This window comes from Pseudopipra pipra, chromosome 18 (assembly GCF_036250125.1).
Source record: "Pseudopipra pipra isolate bDixPip1 chromosome 18, bDixPip1.hap1, whole genome shotgun sequence".
NCBI classification, from domain to species: Eukaryota; Metazoa; Chordata; class Aves; order Passeriformes; family Pipridae; genus Pseudopipra; species Pseudopipra pipra.
In genome coordinates this window covers 11,462,821-11,480,672 of record NC_087566.1, presented here as the reverse complement: position 1 = coordinate 11,480,672, position 17,852 = coordinate 11,462,821, and the positions used below count along the sequence as shown (strand labels likewise).

Below are 17,852 nucleotides of genomic sequence, written 5' to 3'. Positions count from 1 at the left end.
AAATGAAAAAAAAAAAAAATGGATCAGAATGAACATCTGTGACAGGAGTAAATAAGTGGTATGTAACCAGCAAGAAATACAAAATACTAAGTAGTGGACAGGGTAGGCTACTACTGTATGACATCAGAAACACAAAACTATTTGCCCAAAAAACCCTCTGCATCTCTTCACTACAAATTTCATGTAGAAGAAGTTGGCAGAGTTCTCTCAGCCTAGGAAAGGTAAAAACCTCAACTGAATAAAAGTCACAGAATTCTCATTTTTCAGAATTGTCAACAGTTAGTTTACTGTAGAATAAAGAAAGGCTCATCTACATGCAAGACTGCAAGAGCTTTCCAGAGACAAAAAGTGCTTGCAAAGCTATGTGGCAATTGTCCCATCTATGCCCAAAGCCCATTGTTGAAGTACATAAGCAAATACATAAAACAGAATCAAACAACCAAGGAATTACAGCAACAAGTTTATTTAAATCTCACAAAGAACAGGAACAAGCTTCACAACAACTTGGTTAGGAAAATCAGCACTAATCCATATTTTTCCATGTGTGCTATTTTGACTCTGGTATAAACTCTGAAATCTACTTCCATCCACACAACTGCTTCTTGCTTTACAAACTGAGCTGCTGCTGCTCAACAGTTACCAAGGAAAACCTCAGACATGCAAAAAAAACCAAGGCCACTGCCCAGTGCTTGGAACTACAAAAACAAAAAACTCCCTGAACCTGGTCAGTGCACTGACACTCAGATGGAAGTTATTATTCACATTTAACAAGTATGTGGTTAAATAGTATCAGTCCAGAAGTTTAATTCCTTTCAGTGATGACAGTGGGAGGAAACTGCTGTAGACAACTGCACAGTGTAGTGAACATGAAGTTACAAGACTAAGAGAAAGGACTTCAACAGGATAGTCCATTCTAAGTCTCACAGCTGCTCCAACAGCATCCAAGTACATCCCTTTTTGTGGAGAGAACAGTGTAGTCTTGGATAATAAAGGTGCTCCAACAGCTGTGGTAAGGGACAGAGATCATTTTGCCTTTGTCAGTCAGTCATGTAACTCTGGCATCCACAACACCTCCTCCTCAGCTGAGCCAGTGTGAAAAAGCCCCACTTCACTCCCCTCTGCTCCCAGGGAGACTCCAGACAGTTTCTAGTCGGTTTGCAAATCCTTCCCCCAGTGGCAGCCTTAAACCAAGAACATCTTACATCTTTATCTTTGTAAGGTATAAAACAGTTTAGGAAACAAAATTTTGCCCTCATTTTATCAGGTAAGAAAAACAAGGAATCAACAGTTTTGAAGCATTTTGAAAATTAAAGTGTAACATACTAGCTGAAAAAGTTCGGATTTTGTTCTGCATAACACTCTCTCTTACTTGCTAGAAGTAATTTTGGGTAAGACTTCCCAAAAAAAAAAAACCAAAAACAAAAACCAAAAATAAGTTCCATAACTGCACATATTATCCCATGTTCATGTCTTTTAAGAAAAAACAAAACTGAAAACCAAAACCTTAGACAATTCTGTGTTCCTTGGAGAAGAAGGCTGATAACTCAACTTCAAAGATAGTAAAGTCTGTCTGAAAGCATCAGATTTGGTTCTCTGTGAATGCTCTGACCAACAAGGAAAGCCAGTTTATGAGCATACTGGCAAGGAGCAGGTACTCTGATAACACCCTGCAGAAAGGGGAAAAAAGAGAGGCAATTATTTTCAAGTAATTTCAATAAGCATGTGTTCACTGTAAGAGACACCCCTGGAATTCCAAAGTATGTGCATACATGGAAAAGTTTATATTCCCTGTTGTTTATGCTGGTTTCTGAAAATAACATTATATACACTGAACACATAACAGAAGAACAGATGCAAGAAAACCTAAATTTCCCAACTCCATTCCTCTCCTCACTCCAAAAAAAATCCTTTTACATTCAATACTGGGTCTTGCAGAAGGTGGGACATGGGTTAAGTCAGGCCTAATAGTTAGGATTGTTAAATTGACAAATCTGAAGCACACCTCAGGCACGAGCTGACTGTGTGCTGATCTTGGTGTGCATCAGAAGCCTCAAGGGAAGTGGAGGAACATAATTCCATCCCCACATAAAGCAGGAAGTACTTCTGCAGGTAAGAAACAGTAACTTCAAGTTTGCTTTTGACATAGAATTTGGAAATAATACTCAAAATAGCAAGTATTTTCTAGTGAGAATAAAGATTAATCTCCAGAGAGATCAGGTGAATTCTAAAGCATCTAGTTCTCAACCAACCACTCTAGGTCCCAAGGCACACCTGCAGGCTTTTTGGATCTGCATGAGTGTTTCAAGGATACTTGTTTCCACCTTCTTGTGGGTTGTCACTGCAGGGAGATGCACAATCTTTGAAGAAAAATATTCTCATTTCCCAGAGGAAACACTTACCGACCAGTTATAGTACATGTGGCAGAGTTTGTAGGTCAACCTCTGCAAGTGATCTGGTTTCAGCTGGCTGCCATCATAAATGACATTGTAATGAGTGGGTGTGACACAACCATTTTTCACTGTATGGCTCACAACAAAGAAATCATACCTGTAACAGGAAAAGCAAACCCTTAGGAAAAGCAAAGTCTGTTACAGAAAGGGCTGCATTTCAGTAAGGATAGTTGGGCAATCCTGTCAATACACACTCATTTGGCAATAAACCTTTAACAATCAAAACCAGGAACACTAAAAAGTGAAACACATGCACCTGAAATGTATGCAATACTCTGATGTATACAAACAGTGCATATTGAAACCCACGAAATACTGCATAATACATTTGTAAAATGTAAGCTTATCCATTTCTTTCATCTAGAAATTCACTATGATCTCTTTCCAAAAGGACAGAATTGTGTAAAGTCATTTTCTACTTAATCCCACAGCCCATTTAATGTATATTAATATATTTCCTTTACTATAAAGCTGCCAGCAAAAGGACTAAGTGTTACTTCTACAGTAACTTACCACTCTGGTCTGGTAATCACTGTATCAACAACAGTGCCAGGGGGTGGGTTTTTAAGTCCTCCACCAACCTCTGCAAAGAACCTGGCACCCACTCGTTTCTTCACAACGATCACAGTAAGTCTTGGACTAAAATAAAGGAAAAAACCCAACAGCTATCGTGAAAAACTGCACTATGAGTACTTCAGGAACAGATTTTCTAGACCCCAGGGCATTAATTCCACAAATAAGTCCTCATTAATTCACTGATTTAGATTAAATGACAGTTTTCATAAATTTGGATTTTTAGTTTAGATGCAACTCTGATACTATTTCTCACCAATTCCATTTAAATATTTAACTTCATAGGGAGACAGAAAGACAGACCAAAAAGAGATAATCTAAATAGAGATCAGATTTCTATTCTCTACCCCACCATTTCATACAGAAAACACTGCCTTAATGGCTTGCTCTTTATCAAAAATGCTGTTAACAGAAACTAAAGAGAAGAAATAAGCACCTCGATTCCTCCAAGCTGCGACTTCTGTCGGAGTCTACTGTCCTGCAGTGTAAGGAAACATGTTCATTTTTCAGAGCAGGTTAAGTCACTGCTGTTAAGGTTAAAAGCAGAATGTTGAAAACTGTGCAGAATATAAGTGACTGGACAACATAGTCCTTTCAGAAGTGGAAAGAAAACAAAAATGGACTTACCACGTAAGAGTCATCAGGCTATGATCAACCTTTGGAAATGCTTTGGAAGAAAGCATTAATTACCACATCCATCAAGAATGCCTAAGGAGTGTATGTGCATACATGTGTATTGCAGTCATGTGGTGTAATGTAATAGGAAAATTCTTAGTACATGTATGTCAGGTGTCTGAAATCATGTAAACAATCATCAGAAAGGCAGTTATTTGAGCTCAAGTAAAAATAAGTACGGATAGAAAGACAACACAATCTTCATCCATAACCTCATTTTGTATCCCAGGGCTAATTTCTCTTGCAGTATAAACAAGAGGGGTGGTGGAAACAGATTTACCTGTAGAAAGAACCGATGTCCTTCAAGCAATCCAGGAATTGAGGCACTTCATAATTAACCAGAGTATGTAGCTGGCCATCTCCAACACCGTCACGGTACACAAAGATACGAGAGGGCAAACACTTATTCCACTTGAGCCAGTTTCTTAGAGCAGCTTAAAACAAACAAACAAACAAATCTCAAGAGTAAAAGCTGCTAGCTGTAATGAAAATTTATTCCAAAGCAAAAAATGGATTTTTATTCCTAGAAGAACAGCAACAAGTTTGAAAACTAAGGTCCTCAATCTTTCAGTCACCTGAAACAGGTGAGCATCATGTTACACAAATATTGCCTGCAAAAAAGAACTCTGTACTGACACAAAAAGATAGAACCTAAGGAGACTCTCTGCTCCACTGGCCTCCCTCACAGCAGGGAGCTGTCCTCCTTTACATCCAACTCTGTCAAAACATTCTTTGAAGTTCACTGAGAAGTAATTTGTAATTGTTGCAAAGAAATAGTGGAATCAATGAAAGACTGGACACAAAATGCTATTATTATTAGTTTTCAGCAATATTTACAACTGTATTTTTAATCTGTTTCTATGCAAGTGCAAGCTGGTCACACCTCCCCTCAAGGCAGCAGGGGAGGTGTGTTTTGAGGCTCTGACTCCACAAGAGCAGAACTCCTTCCCTTACTTTGCAAGCAGGCTTTGATTCCATCCACAAGTTCTTGCCCACGACTTTGAACAACGCAGCGGGAGAACCACCTGTGAAGAACAAAATAAAAGACCTTCAAAGCATTTCCTAGGCTTCATTCAATGAAGTTATTTTTAAAATGCCTATAACCAGTTAGTCTTTATGGGTGTTGTGGGTCAGTGCAGCCAAGGAGGAGTTATATGAGAATATTTCCCCCATGGTAAAAGTGCCTCAGCACCACTTGAAATCCCTCTCAATCAAAAATAACATTCACACAAGTCAACTGAAAAGGAGAAAGAGCCTGTCACATGCTGATGTCCTCTATTCCATGCACTATGGAAGAAGGACAAGGCTACTCCTTTAAGAGAATGCAGTGGAAAAACTAATTCACAATATATTTCTTATTAACAATGTACAGCAAACCAATTTGGATGTTCTCCTGGTGGCCCTCCATATTCAAGGCACTTTTCAGTTAAGGGAAAGGTCCTTCTTTTATTTTTCTCTTTTTTCTGCCTTTGGCAAATCTTACCTTGTCATTGTTTGATTCAGGCTAGAGACAAATCCTGCCACTGACTGCCTTCCAGTTACAGTGTCATGGTAACAATCAATTCCCACAATCATCACCTGCTTCAGCTTAAAAGAAATCAATACAGAACATGTATTAGTACATGAAGACGTGCTGTAAGGTAACTAGATCATGACACAAGCTATATGGTTTCAGGACACTTAAGTAATCCATGGGTACTGAATTCTCGGATTAAGCATCTCCCTGTGTTAGATTTAAATTCATGCCTCTTCTCAAAGGCACAGAAGCTACTCAAAGAACACTCAATTTTATTTCTTGGGGGAAAAGGCTTGCTTTTTAAGTGAAGCTCAGAAAAAGAGTTACCAATTTAAAAAAAAAAAAATAATCACTCACTGGGATCTCAACACTCCAAAGTTCTCCACCCATTTTGCAGTTCATTTGCAGGGCAATTTTTGTTGCAACAGTCATAATTGTCTGATGTTTGCTTAAAGTGCGAGCGAGCACACACTGACTTGGGATGGGGCAATCTGTGCATAAGTATTTCTTGATGGCATCATATTTATCTTTTCGGGAACTGGACAAAATACAAACCACCTTTAAAGAAAAAAAAATGCTTTGTAAGAAGCTGCATTCTAAGATTTACAGAGCATTTCGGAGTTCTTTAGGAAAAGTTTTACCCTCAAGAGAAATACCCAAGTGTTCACAGTGAAAGAAGTAACTGTAAAGTTTCAGTGTCTGTGCATCAGAGCTAAGTACAAAGGCTCTTATCCAGAAGGGTACTCATAGTTAGCCTTGGATTTGAACAGGAGTATGATTAGCCATCTAGTGGATTCTCAGGAGCCAAGAGCAATATTTCTGAAAACAAATCCCACTAGTCTTAAAACACCAATTACAGAGATTAACATGATTTGAAATTATGGATTATTACATACTATGTTTGTGTCAGGGGTAACCCTTTGCTGTAAAACCCTTAAGTAAGCTTCTGTTCTGTCATCTACTTCAATCCTGAAAAGAAAGAGAAAAAAATGCTTACAGAAAAAAAACCAAAAACCAATTAACACCTACTAAAACTTCAGAAAAAAACCCAACAGCTATTGAAACTACTTATGCACAAGCATAAAAGCCCACTGTACATCAGTACTGTACTGTCACATTTACAGCTATTAATAACCATATAATATTCACACATTTTGAAGATGAAGAGGAATCACCCCAAGTTTAGGCTTCCAAACACAATGAAATTCAAAGTTAAAGGCAAGCACAGGTACCCAAAGGAGGATATTTGTAACAAGAATACATATTCCTTCTTTTGTTAAATATGGCTCTACTCGAGAAGGTTTTGCTCAATGACTGTCTAATATTTCTTGGTTTTGCCAAGTGAAAAGCTCTCAGATATAAATGTAGTAATAAATGAGTAGGGAAGTCAGTCACAAGAGAAAACTGCATAGTTTGTATCTTGAAAGCAACTTTGTTTTATGAAAGTTCTCCCAGAAGTCAGTAGTGTGACATACTGCACCATCTCCTCATTTAAAAGCCTAAGCATGGGAACAGACACATCTTAAGAAGTATAAAATAGTTTTCCCAGCAGCTTTCTAAAGACACTTACGTGGTGGGCCTGCTCATCCTGATCCCCATAGAGGGGGTGACCTTGTACAGGCTCTGAATTAAGGTGTTGGCAACGTCGTGGTTGCGCCGGGTGTGGATTAACAGCCAGTTGTCCATGGGCACAGCTCGGATTAAGGGAACTCCCCTGGTCTCCTTTGTCCAGTCAGCAAACTGAGGGTTGTAATCAACCTGTGAAAAGATGGTAAAGAAAGAAAATCAACACCCTACCAGACAAGCTATACCAGAACTACTGCCTGATACACTTCAAGAACAGACTGCAACACTTCTGCCTAAAACAGAACCTCCTTTTTTACCTGTCCCTTTACTGCCATTGTCAGTAATTTAACATAAGCTTTATCCAGCTCTTTAAAGAAATCACACTCTTGAAATAATTCATTCCTAATTATGCAAACATAATCTGGGCTAAAAAAACAGAAGTTGTTACTATTTGCTGCACAGACTCTGGTATAAAGACATAGCTTTTGATGCAGACTTCTTTTTCTCCCATTTTTCTTTTTAATAGGGTAACTGCTCGAGAAAAAGTATTATTATAAAGGAAACAACACATCTTTTAAATAGCAAGAATTAAAAGGGCTTTACAAATACAGTATCTGGATCTGTACAGCTGTGCCAAGTGCCCTTTTCCATCCAGCAGCCATTCAAAACAAAAATCTCTAGTACAGAGCAAATATCTAAGGTTTTATGACAATCTATGGTTTAATTCAAATTTAGATTATTCATATTGGTCACCCTACCTTTAAGTGTTCTATCTACTGAACTAATTAGTGGCTTTTCATCTGAAAGCCTTGATACATTTTTAATAAATGGAAACTAGTTAGAAACATCTCTAGTCTCCTAGTTTGTGTACCTGAAAGGCCTTTTTTTGGACAGAGGGATCGTTTTGCAAGGAAGACACTACTCTAATGTAGCGCTTTCAAGAGTTTCTAAATAGAACTTGTAAACAGTTTAAGAAGTTTGCAAGTCTTCTGCTTGGACAAAGATTTGTGTGTAATGTTTTCACTCATTATCCCTCATTTATAAATCAAAAAGTACTATTTCCTTCCTTAAGGACTTGTTTCATCAGTGAGAGATCCAGAAGATTTTGGAAGTTGATTTATTATTTACCATGTTTCCTGATTGAAAGATCTTTTCTCCTTGAACAACTCTTCCCGTAAAGGTCACTGATTTATAATCAAAGCTTAAACCCCAGTTTCCAAGTTCCTTCTGAACGTTGTCATCTCTGTTTAAAAACAAGATTTAAATGAACATCAGAAATTTGTTCTTGCTGACTTCTTTTAAAAAACAGTAAGATTTCTAAAGTTTTGCTGCAAGAAAGAAGTTAATGATACAAATCTTCCATGACACAGAAGTACAGAAGAGGTTGAGGAGGCATACTTTTGGATGTAGTTAAGAAGTCTTCCAACTTCCCACTGCCTTTGCTCAGGTGGCAGCCGGGTGTGAGCCGCCAAGTCCTTCATCATGTTGAAGTCAGTTCGCATCTTCTCCGTTAGTCCTGGCAACAGCAAAAGCTTTTGCTGAGTAAAAGTGAAGACTAAGGACTATGGGAATTCAAATTGAAGCCATACAGGTTGATGATGCATGTACTGCAGGCACAGAAAGTGGTGGCAGTATGAGTCAAGGTTTTCAGTTGCTCTCTGCACATACATTCCCATCTGCACAGAAAAAAAATTCTGGATTTTTGTGCTTGAGAGGAAACCGCACAAGGAATGCAAAATGAAGACCACACAAGGTCTTTTATTTACATTTCTAAATCAAAACAAAACAGTGCTGAGATGGACAGGTACTCCTAGTGCAAAGTGAGTATCTCAGAGCAATATACATATTTATAGATCTTACAAAATTATCTATTTCTAGCAAATTTCTCTTTTTCAACAGAAATTCTACCACCAAAAGTCTCTACAAGTTATCAGTGTGCCAATGTTGAACATTGTACCTGCAGACTATGCAACATCAAAACCCCCCCAACTTTTCAGCCTTGTTTAAAATCTTTTAGCTACAAAACTTGTTTCTAAAAACTCACATTTATAAGAAACAAGACATTTCTACTGAACAAAAGGCTGCTGTCAAAATACCCATTTCAGTAGGCATTATGGTTTGACAAATGCTTTAATATGAAAAAATACTACAGTACCTGTTAGAGAGCACAGCTCTGGAATTAGAACCACAGTTCCTTCCACATTTCTACTCTTCTTCAGCTGACTGATCAAGACAGGCTGCTTTGGATCACCAATGTCTATATTATATTGCTGTGTTAGAAATATATATTCCATGTTAGTTTACTCATAACAAAGCTTTGGCTTTCCTAACCTCATTTCTGCATGCTGTGACAATGCATCTGTGTTCCTCCCATATTACCTGTCCCTGCTGCCACCTTCCATTTGCTTCCTTTTTGAGTTTTCCCAAGAGCTCCTTGCTCATCCACACAACCCTTTGACATTTTTGCCTGCCTGACTCCTCCCTGGGATGGAGGACTCCCACCAAACCATACTGGGTAGGTTATTTACTGATCTCAAGTTACATAGTATCCATTAAACATAACATTCTATTAAAAATATTAATTACAAATCCATGCATCATAAGCAAAGCTGTAACAATGCTCCAATGTTCCAAGTTACAGCACAACACACACAGTTAAGCTTCCATACCTTTTTGTAGTACTCCAGGAAAGTGATCTCAGCACCATCTGATTTTCTAAAGGTAGCCATTGGATTGCTATCCCAGTTGATGTCATCAATTCTGTATGTTCTGTTATTGTACCTACATAAACATTTAATTAGGTTTTGTTTAAATCTCAAATAGGAAAGAAATATGACTGTGGGACAAAAAAGTTAATAACAATACTCATGTAAGTTGAAAGTTTTTCTCTTATCAGAAGCAGTAACTTCAAGTTTTCAATTGTAATAGGCTCTCAATTCTACCAAAAACTGAGCTGTAATAAACCCAAAAAAACATAACTAACTCAATATGTACTTTCTGCTTTTTTTAAATGCTGTCACCTTGATTAATTTGCCAGCTTGACAATGACAGCATTTGCATGCTTTCTGATGTTTCATTGTGTACTTCAGGATGTGGAGCATAGAGAGATTTAAGACAACAAGAGCCCACAGAGATTTACCTTGTGAGAACAATTAAACCAATCAGCTCTTTAGCACAGGCATCTCTAAACCTTTCCTCTCCAACCTGGGAATGAAGACTGTGCATAACATCCAACACTGTCTCACCACGAAGAACCTTATGGCTCACATCTGCACACAACATAATGCTCTCCTCATACTGGAGGATGGAACTTGAGAAGCCTGGCCACACCATCAACCTGCCAAAGGAGAACACACACAATCTTAACATTTTAGAGCATCTTTATTCTCACCCCTTATTTCTGCCCACTTTCATGGACATCAGAAAGCAGTGAAGACACAAAGAAACCATTATCCAAATATAAACAAGCTCTTAAAAGTTAACAAAATGAAAAATATTTTACATGTAGCTATCTTTAATCAGCTCAAAATAAGATTAATTGAGCAGCTATAACTGAAGTGAAAGCAAGGATGCCTCAAAAGCTAAGAAATTTAATTCATGCTATTAAATATCTCACAGACAAAGCGTGTAGGTATTTAAGACACTTTTAAGAGAAAAAGACCAGCAGTTTATGTAGTAGAACACTGTCCAGTTTCTTCCACCAAATGGGATCTTACACATACATGCAACTAAGTCAGGAGAACGAGATTTTATGCTTCCCAAGAATACCTGGATTTATGTGCATGGTTTTATTACAAGATAAGTCACCAAATATCAACCCCTCTCCCAGCACCCCTCCTAAACCTAAGTATTTTTGCCACACCTGTGATTAGGGATGCTGACTGGATCCCCAGGGTTGTAATAATTACGGCCAATCTGCTGCAAATTGAGCATCTTCAAAAGCCTAGAAAAGAAATATGGATGTCATTTAGCATTACTATTATTCAGTTTATCACACCATGCATGATCCCATTCCTCTACATAACCTCATTTTTTTATTCATCTGACTAGATAAAACATGAACTTTTTAAATTGAGTTTAATGAAAAGGTCATGGACACTTATTAATGACAATTAGGTGAGGTAAATTTGAATACAACCCAACCCTTCTCCAACCAGTTGAAGGTAACAGTCCAAACAAGCTACATCTCAGATGAACCAGACAGTCCAGGTACCACAGTAAAGTGGAAATACTACAGCCAAGAAAAGTAATTTGCCAGTTCAAGGTCCTGCTCTATTATTTGCTTTAAGAGGCAAACCCACAGACACAAAAAGAGAGTAGGGATAGGAATATCTGCCTACAACAGTCAGCATTCCAGTGTGAATCTGCTTGCTCAGGAAAAAGGTATAAACTCATTTCACACTAACATGAGCCAGAAATACACACATAATGCACATTAAAATATTGCCAGATGTGGTTGGTCACAAAGTAACAACAGCCAGAAAGGCTTAAAAACTTATATTTGCAATACTTATTTACTAAAATCTATTCTTTGGAATGGAAAACCTTAACTCATGTATTTTCAGAAAGGCTTCTTATAAGAACGTAATTGGTACAGCAAACCTTCTAAAAATGATGTTGTAAAAATGCAGACATGTAGGTGAAGTAGGTGGCAACTCATTAGTCAAAGTGATTGTTATCTTCACATCCTCCCCATTTCGAGACCTACTAAACAGTTCAGTAACCTGAGAAAGGGAAACGAGGTTAATAAAACTAGAGGCAAACAGGGTTGTATCTGGACTTTGCTCCAGTAATATCAAACTGGACTTGTACACTGAGATTCTGTGCAATAATTCAAGACTAACTGAAAAAGGAATCTGATTTTCTACTAGGACTGTAAATTACAACCTGGTTTGGGTGAAGGTGACTAACAGTAGAATGGAGACTATCCCCAGAGCAGCTGAATTCAAGGTGAAGATAAGGAGATCACTTACCAATTACCATGACAGGAAAAAGACTCAACTTGAGGAAATAAACTTAATATATTGCCAACTAACATACATTTAATTACTGATTCAGGTACTGGGAGGCAAAAAGACAAAAGATTAGAACACACAGTGAAAACATCTTCCTCCTCTCCCTTTCCCAAACTCAGCTTCACTCTGGACTCCCGTGTTCCCTCTGAACACCACTGGCTACACTCAGTCCCTCCAGTGAGGCAGTGAGTGGCACAAGGGGCAGGGGTCAGCAGCAGTAATAGTGTTTTCCTTTTGCTGCTCCTTTCTTCTTAGATTTTTCTTCTGCTTTGACCAGCTTTGCTGGTGGGCTCAGCTTTGGTCTGTGATGGGTCCATTGTGAAGCTGGCTGAAAATGACTGTGTACAACATAGGACAGCCTGACCCTTCCCAAGGGAGCCACCCCAGACGCCCCCCCCCACCAAAATCCTGCCATAACCACCCTTTTGATTATGCTGAATGTTAATTTACAGAAGTTATGAAAAGAATTAAGTAGAAAGACAACTACAGGAGAAATACTGTAATAGGCTCTCAATTACTACCCACTTCTGTACAGAGGGTTATTCCAACCTGCAGAACCTAAGCATTAGAACCAGAAATTTATTACCAAATTTCTCTACACGAGTAGATTAGCTTATACTAATACACTCAATCCAACTAAACATTACTTGTGGGACATCAATTCCCTAACTTCACCCTGGCTAGTAAGGAACAAGAAGCATCATAAAATACGAGTCAAAATAAAAAATAAAACAGCACCCTCCTATCATACCTTATTGCGTAGTTTTTGTGGCAAGAACAATATCGACCCATCGAAGGCGTGGGTCCTGCCAATGTGCTCTTCGTGCTGGAAGAGCAGAGCGGAGCGAAGGCGGCGCGACTCCATCTCGGGGCTGTAGCCAACGTGGTACTGGTACAAAGCCCACTGGGGTCGAGACGTCAAACGGAAGTGATTGGAAGTTAATTTTATCATTCTACCTGACGCACCTGAAACGAGAGGCAAACATCTTAGCAGTCGCAAAATTTTACTGGTTTATATTCATACAACAGCTCTCAGAGGTTTTTAAAAACTATGGTGTTCAGACAAAGATTAGAGGTTGGTTGTGCATCTGTTCAAGCTCGGTGAGCTATGGCACGGTGTTATGAGACACTCATCTGCTCATCAGAGCTTTCTGTAACTCCTTCAGCTGGCAGGAACACTCTCACATCATGAGGTAAGCATTTAGATCAGCAACCTGCACACAGATGTAAAGGGAAAACAGCAGGCCAGCACTACAGCTGCCTACAAAGGACAGAGATCCATCGACTAGCAGCACAGCTCTAGACAGAATAACTCAGAATGAGAACAACTACACTGCTCCTGGCCCAAAGTGACCTGAGCAGAACTAAGCCCTGTCATTCCTGGGCCTGTGCCATGCTCCAGTCATCACTCAATTAAGCAAAAGTGGACCACATCATTGCTGTATGGTGTGATGTCTCATACTTGCAATATAAAACCATCATCAGCACAGAACCCGCACTGTGGAGCATTGAAAGGATGAAGGGATTGCATTCTAGCAGGCATACAGGACCATCATGACAGTCTGCTGTACCTGTCATAAGCAGGATTTCGACTCCAGAAAAGAAGCATGTCACCTTTTCTTTAAACTAAAAAGTTTCTCGAGAAGAGATTTCAAACTCCACATTTATTTAGCGTTCTTTATCAAGTTGGTTTGTGAATGGGTTACAAGAGCAACTTTTATCTTTTTCTAGTACATAGTAAAGGTTTTTGTTGTTTTGTTTTATTTTTTTTTTAACTCAGCTCTCTAGTGGAAACTAAAAGCAGAAGAAAACTATTTTTCATTTCAACTTGCTTAGGTGTCTATAGTCTAAACATACCAGTTTTTGATTCTCGCACATGCACCATGGTTTGTCGAGTATTGACCCCCAGGTCATGGTAATCCCTCCGATGTCCACCCCTCTCTCGTAAACACAAATCCTGGAGTCCCGAGGAAACCCGTAATCCTATGGGTTTGGAATTTGAGGAACAATCAGAATCAAGTAATAGATATATTATAGATATTATATATTACACAAGTTAGAATTAAATACAATTCAATTTTGAAAGGCACACATATAAATTTAAGAGAAATCATGAAGTGCTAGTTTTCTGCTTTTGCTATGTAGCAAACATCTTAAAACAGAATTCAAGGAACACATAGTAACTCCTGAAAATATATGGACAGGTAACTAGTAAGTAAATAGAACAGCTCACAACAGGATGACAAAAAACCCCCCAGATGTCAATCCTCCAAATCAATAATCTCTTCTGCAAATACAGGGAGGACAGGTCTCTTTCCTTTTATCTCCAGCTGCCACCAAATGTAAATACACTGTGATGTGAAACAGGCAAGAAAGTTTAATTTCCTTATTAAGATTCAAGAAAGTAATGAAGTATCAAAACAAAATTTACTGTTGGTACTCATGTAGTTAATTGTGTCAACTATTTTGACAGAGGACATGGTACACATGAGGTACTTCTCAAAATTCCTCGTTCAGTTAGAGTGACAATACCATCATCACAAGGTATGTATCGTGAACTTCTCCAAACCTTAGTAAGAAATCTCATTTTGAAAAGAAAAAGAAACAGTCTAAAGAATGTCTTAATTGCATTCTCTTCAAAACACAAGCTCTTGTGGGCAATGAACTTTTTCTCCCAGTCTGACCTTCTGGCCTTCTCTCCCGCTGAACACTCTCCAAGCCCCTCAGTCGTCCGTGGCCTCCGGGTTCTCCCGATGGTTGCGAAGGAACATCGACCCGCTGGGGCTGCCGAGCCTCACCCAGCTGACCTGGCAGATCCTGTGCGACCTGCCATGGTTGGGAACAACTTTTTCTACTGCAACTGAAAAAACACCATACTTCCAAGAGTACAGCAGAACATTCACCAAGTAGAGAATACTCAAATACCCAAGTGTAAGAGTTCCAGAAGATTAAATCTTTTTTTTCCTGTATTAAGTAGCAGTTATTACTCTACACTTTAAACTCAAAAATACTGAAGTTCAGGATTTTTTTCCTAAGTTAACATTCATTTAACTAACAGTCAATACAAATCTTTCCAAGCTCTAACTAAAATTCATGGACTTCTCATTTCAGATCAGTAGCTAAGCAGGTCTCCTTGCTCTTACACTCTCCACCTTGTAAGATCTGTCAAATGTACACCCTCTAAGAAGTCTGTAAATACCTATAAGCACTACTGCAAAGATCCAATGTGCAACAACCCTGCAAAGTATACCTGAAAGTTATCAGAGCCCAGTGCTACCACAGTAACAGCATATTACAAAGTTCTGTGCTCCCTATATACAGTATTCATAAAAGTAGTTCAGCAAAGTTCTCTGCTTTGCTTCTCTCACCTATACTCCGTCCTCGCCTCTGAAGGAAGGGGCAATGCCATCTACATGGATTCTCTAGTCCAACAGCTGAACACTGAGCCCCTGAGCTGACTGTATTCCTTTCCCATCCACAAAAGGATCTGAGCAGAGCTCCATGTCTGGTGTATTATGATGTCTCTGTATCAGAGCAGTGTAAAAATCACATGCTATTGTTCACTTCTTGTTCCCATCTTTCCCTGCCATCCAGAGTAAGTTCTCTCTTAGGCTGAAATACAGTGCATGCCTAAGCCCTCACTTTCCAAACATTTAATATAAACCCTCTTATGCATTCCACAACCTCTTTTCAACATATCTTTGGAAACACTTCTGGAACTAACCCTCTTGGGAGACAGATACACACAGTCTACATGACAGAAGAGTGGCAGCCTGTATAGAAATAGAAGGCCAAAACAGACTTTTCTCCACTCAGAATTCATCAGTATTCAAAGTCCATATAAAGTATCTAACCCCTACCTTTTCTATTACTTTCCTCTTTACTCAGAGCAGGACACTGATACCACTCCCTGACTTCTGCTAACAATTCTGTGCAAGTCAAAGAGGCCAAATTTGAAGCAGTCAGGTCTCTCAGGTTTATAAATTCTGTTCCAGGGCCAAGAGGTGCATCAGTGCTACTGCTAATGCACAACAGATTTCACTGTTTGAGAAACAGAACTGTTAATTACCTTCTATCACTATTTAATCTCATCTGACACTGGCAAGAAAATTACTAGGAGCACTCCTCCAGTCTGCCCATGTGCTCAAATGAAAGATGATCACTGATAACTGATAAATTTAAGGAGCTGCTTTAAAAAATCTCCAGGTATGTGGCCATGGCTGCAAACACAGAAGTATCAGCCATTTCCAAGTTACAGTTTGATCAGTGCCTGTAAGTGCAAGACAAGCCCTAAATACTAGTTCCAATGCATAAACTCCTCGATACTGAAATTAAAACCAAGAAGAATAGGTCAGAACACCTGCCAGACCCAGGTTCTGCCCAAATATGAATCAATAGCAGCAGCAGCCTAATACATGCTGTTTCTCTGCAGGGTAGCACAGAGGACAAAGCAGGCTGTGAAAATATCTATTTCCCCCAGGTCTATTATATATATATATATATTTAACTATATATTAAATAGTTTGTAAGGAGTTATATTAACTATACATCTAACATAATATATACATACACACATACAATATCTAACACATATGCCTGGTAAATAGCTGAGGTATAACAATCCCCATTGCATTCACTTAAAAGAAAACCAACTCACAGCTGGATCTCCTGCCATAGGTCCAGCAGCCTCCTGTCTGGGAGGTCTTCCCCTGGCTCTCGCTCGGGCTCTTCCCGTCATCTTCTAAAACAAACAACTTACACCGTTAGTGCTCCATTGCCTCCTTCCCCATCCTTATCCCGACAAATATTACGAGCAGCACCCCACTGCATTTGCCACGCTTTAATTTCAGTTAACTCAGTAAAACGCACCCCTCTTGGAAACATTTTTGGATCTCCGCACTAACAGAGCCATGACTGGGAGTGTGGGGAAGCTTTACAGGCAGGTTTGCACTGACTGGCACAGGCCATCACGAACCCTGAGGCTGGTAAGTCAATTCGAACGGAGAGCACGGCAGGACCCGCAGCCTCAGCCGAGCGTAACTCAGAGCCTTCTAATGTTACTTTCGAGTCTCTCAATTCAGCCTGATTTGTTACACCAGGAGCAGCTTCACCCAGAGCACGTGCCAGCGTTACCGCCTGGTCACTGCCGCCCCCAACCCCGACCTGCCCATCCTCTGCCCTCACAGCCGCCCTTCCCGGCCCCACCACCCCTGCCCGCCTCGAGCCGTCCTTAGGGCCACAATCCGCACCCAGAGCCTCCCAGCCCCGCCGGTCCTTGGCGTTACCTTGGCCTGCCCTCCAGCTGCAAGAGGACTCTGCTCCTACCCAGCGGCAAACAACGGGCCCTCGCCGCACGATTTAGTACCTCCCGAGGGCCACACCCCGGGGTCACCGCCCGCACCGCCCCCGCACGGCCCCGCGCGGCCCCCGCAATGATCCCTCACCGCCCTCGGCACGAGCCGCCGGGGCGAGGAAGGAACACGCGCTCGGCTCTGATTGGCTGCCGAGGCCCGAGCGCGGCCGAAGAGCGCGGCCGAAGGGAGTCGAAAGAAGACGAAGAGAGCCGAAATGAGCCGAAGAGAGCCGAAAGGAGCCGAAGGGCGACTCATTTCCCGCTCTGGCGGCGCCCCCCCCCAGCGCCGCGCTGTCCCTGCGGGCGGGAGCGGCCATGGCGCTGCCCCTCATGGCCGAGTTCTGCTCGTGTGGGGCTCGGGGTGTCCCCTCCGCCCCCTCCTGCTGGGTGTCACCCGTGCGAGAGGAGAACGTTCCCGCTAAAAGGCGATTTACTCCTCGTCCCGCTCGTTGCTTGAAAAATAAGCTGCAGTTAACCAGGAGGTGGAGCAATAAAGCAAGAAATAAAACTCTTGATGTTGTTTCTGGTGAAGAGCTGCATCGCTCAGCGCCGCTACAGCCATGGTTGTACTTCTGTACGTGTTTAAGCCATGACTTTAAACTAGCACATCTTGCGACTTGGAAGTCAGTGGCCTGAAGTGGGAATTCACTCTCTAGCCAGCTTTTCCACGCTCCTGTGGAAAGGCAGGATGTCTAGACAGCACC

At 40.4% G+C, this 17,852-nt stretch overlaps 1 protein-coding gene across 3 annotated transcripts in view; it reads right to left on the bottom strand.

Moving 5' to 3' along the window:
- PIWIL1 (piwi like RNA-mediated gene silencing 1) overlaps positions 1–17,243 on the bottom strand; it is a 28,159-nt gene extending 10,916 nt beyond the window's left edge. The window contains exons 1-23 of one of the 3 annotated variants that reach the window (XM_064675223.1): positions 17,081–17,243; positions 16,453–16,536; positions 14,480–14,621; positions 13,653–13,778; positions 12,547–12,761; positions 11,383–11,504; positions 10,643–10,723; positions 9,920–10,117; positions 9,450–9,561; positions 8,936–9,050; positions 8,179–8,296; positions 7,909–8,023; positions 6,785–6,972; positions 6,111–6,183; positions 5,572–5,772; positions 5,182–5,285; positions 4,653–4,723; positions 3,979–4,132; positions 3,460–3,501; positions 2,964–3,089; positions 2,400–2,547; positions 1,504–1,667; positions 448–1,004 (exon numbers count right to left, since the gene is read on the bottom strand). In XM_064675223.1, the coding sequence (XP_064531293.1) occupies positions 1,551–1,667; positions 2,400–2,547; positions 2,964–3,089; positions 3,460–3,501; positions 3,979–4,132; positions 4,653–4,723; positions 5,182–5,285; positions 5,572–5,772; positions 6,111–6,183; positions 6,785–6,972; positions 7,909–8,023; positions 8,179–8,296; positions 8,936–9,050; positions 9,450–9,561; positions 9,920–10,117; positions 10,643–10,723; positions 11,383–11,504; positions 12,547–12,761; positions 13,653–13,778; positions 14,480–14,621; positions 16,453–16,533 (2,649 nt within the window). In that variant the 5' untranslated portion in view covers positions 16,534–16,536; positions 17,081–17,243 and the 3' untranslated portion in view covers positions 448–1,004; positions 1,504–1,550. Of the gene's footprint in view, positions 1–447; positions 1,668–2,399; positions 2,548–2,963; positions 3,090–3,459; positions 3,502–3,978; positions 4,133–4,652; positions 4,724–5,181; positions 5,286–5,571; positions 5,773–6,110; positions 6,184–6,784; positions 6,973–7,908; positions 8,024–8,178; positions 8,297–8,935; positions 9,051–9,449; positions 9,562–9,919; positions 10,118–10,642; positions 10,724–11,382; positions 11,505–12,546; positions 12,762–13,652; positions 13,779–14,479; positions 14,622–16,452; positions 16,537–17,080 lie in introns of those variants that run through there. The other 2 variants (XR_010435115.1, XM_064675222.1) reach the window with 2 other exon arrangements.
- Between the last annotated feature and the right edge of the window lie 609 nt (positions 17,244–17,852).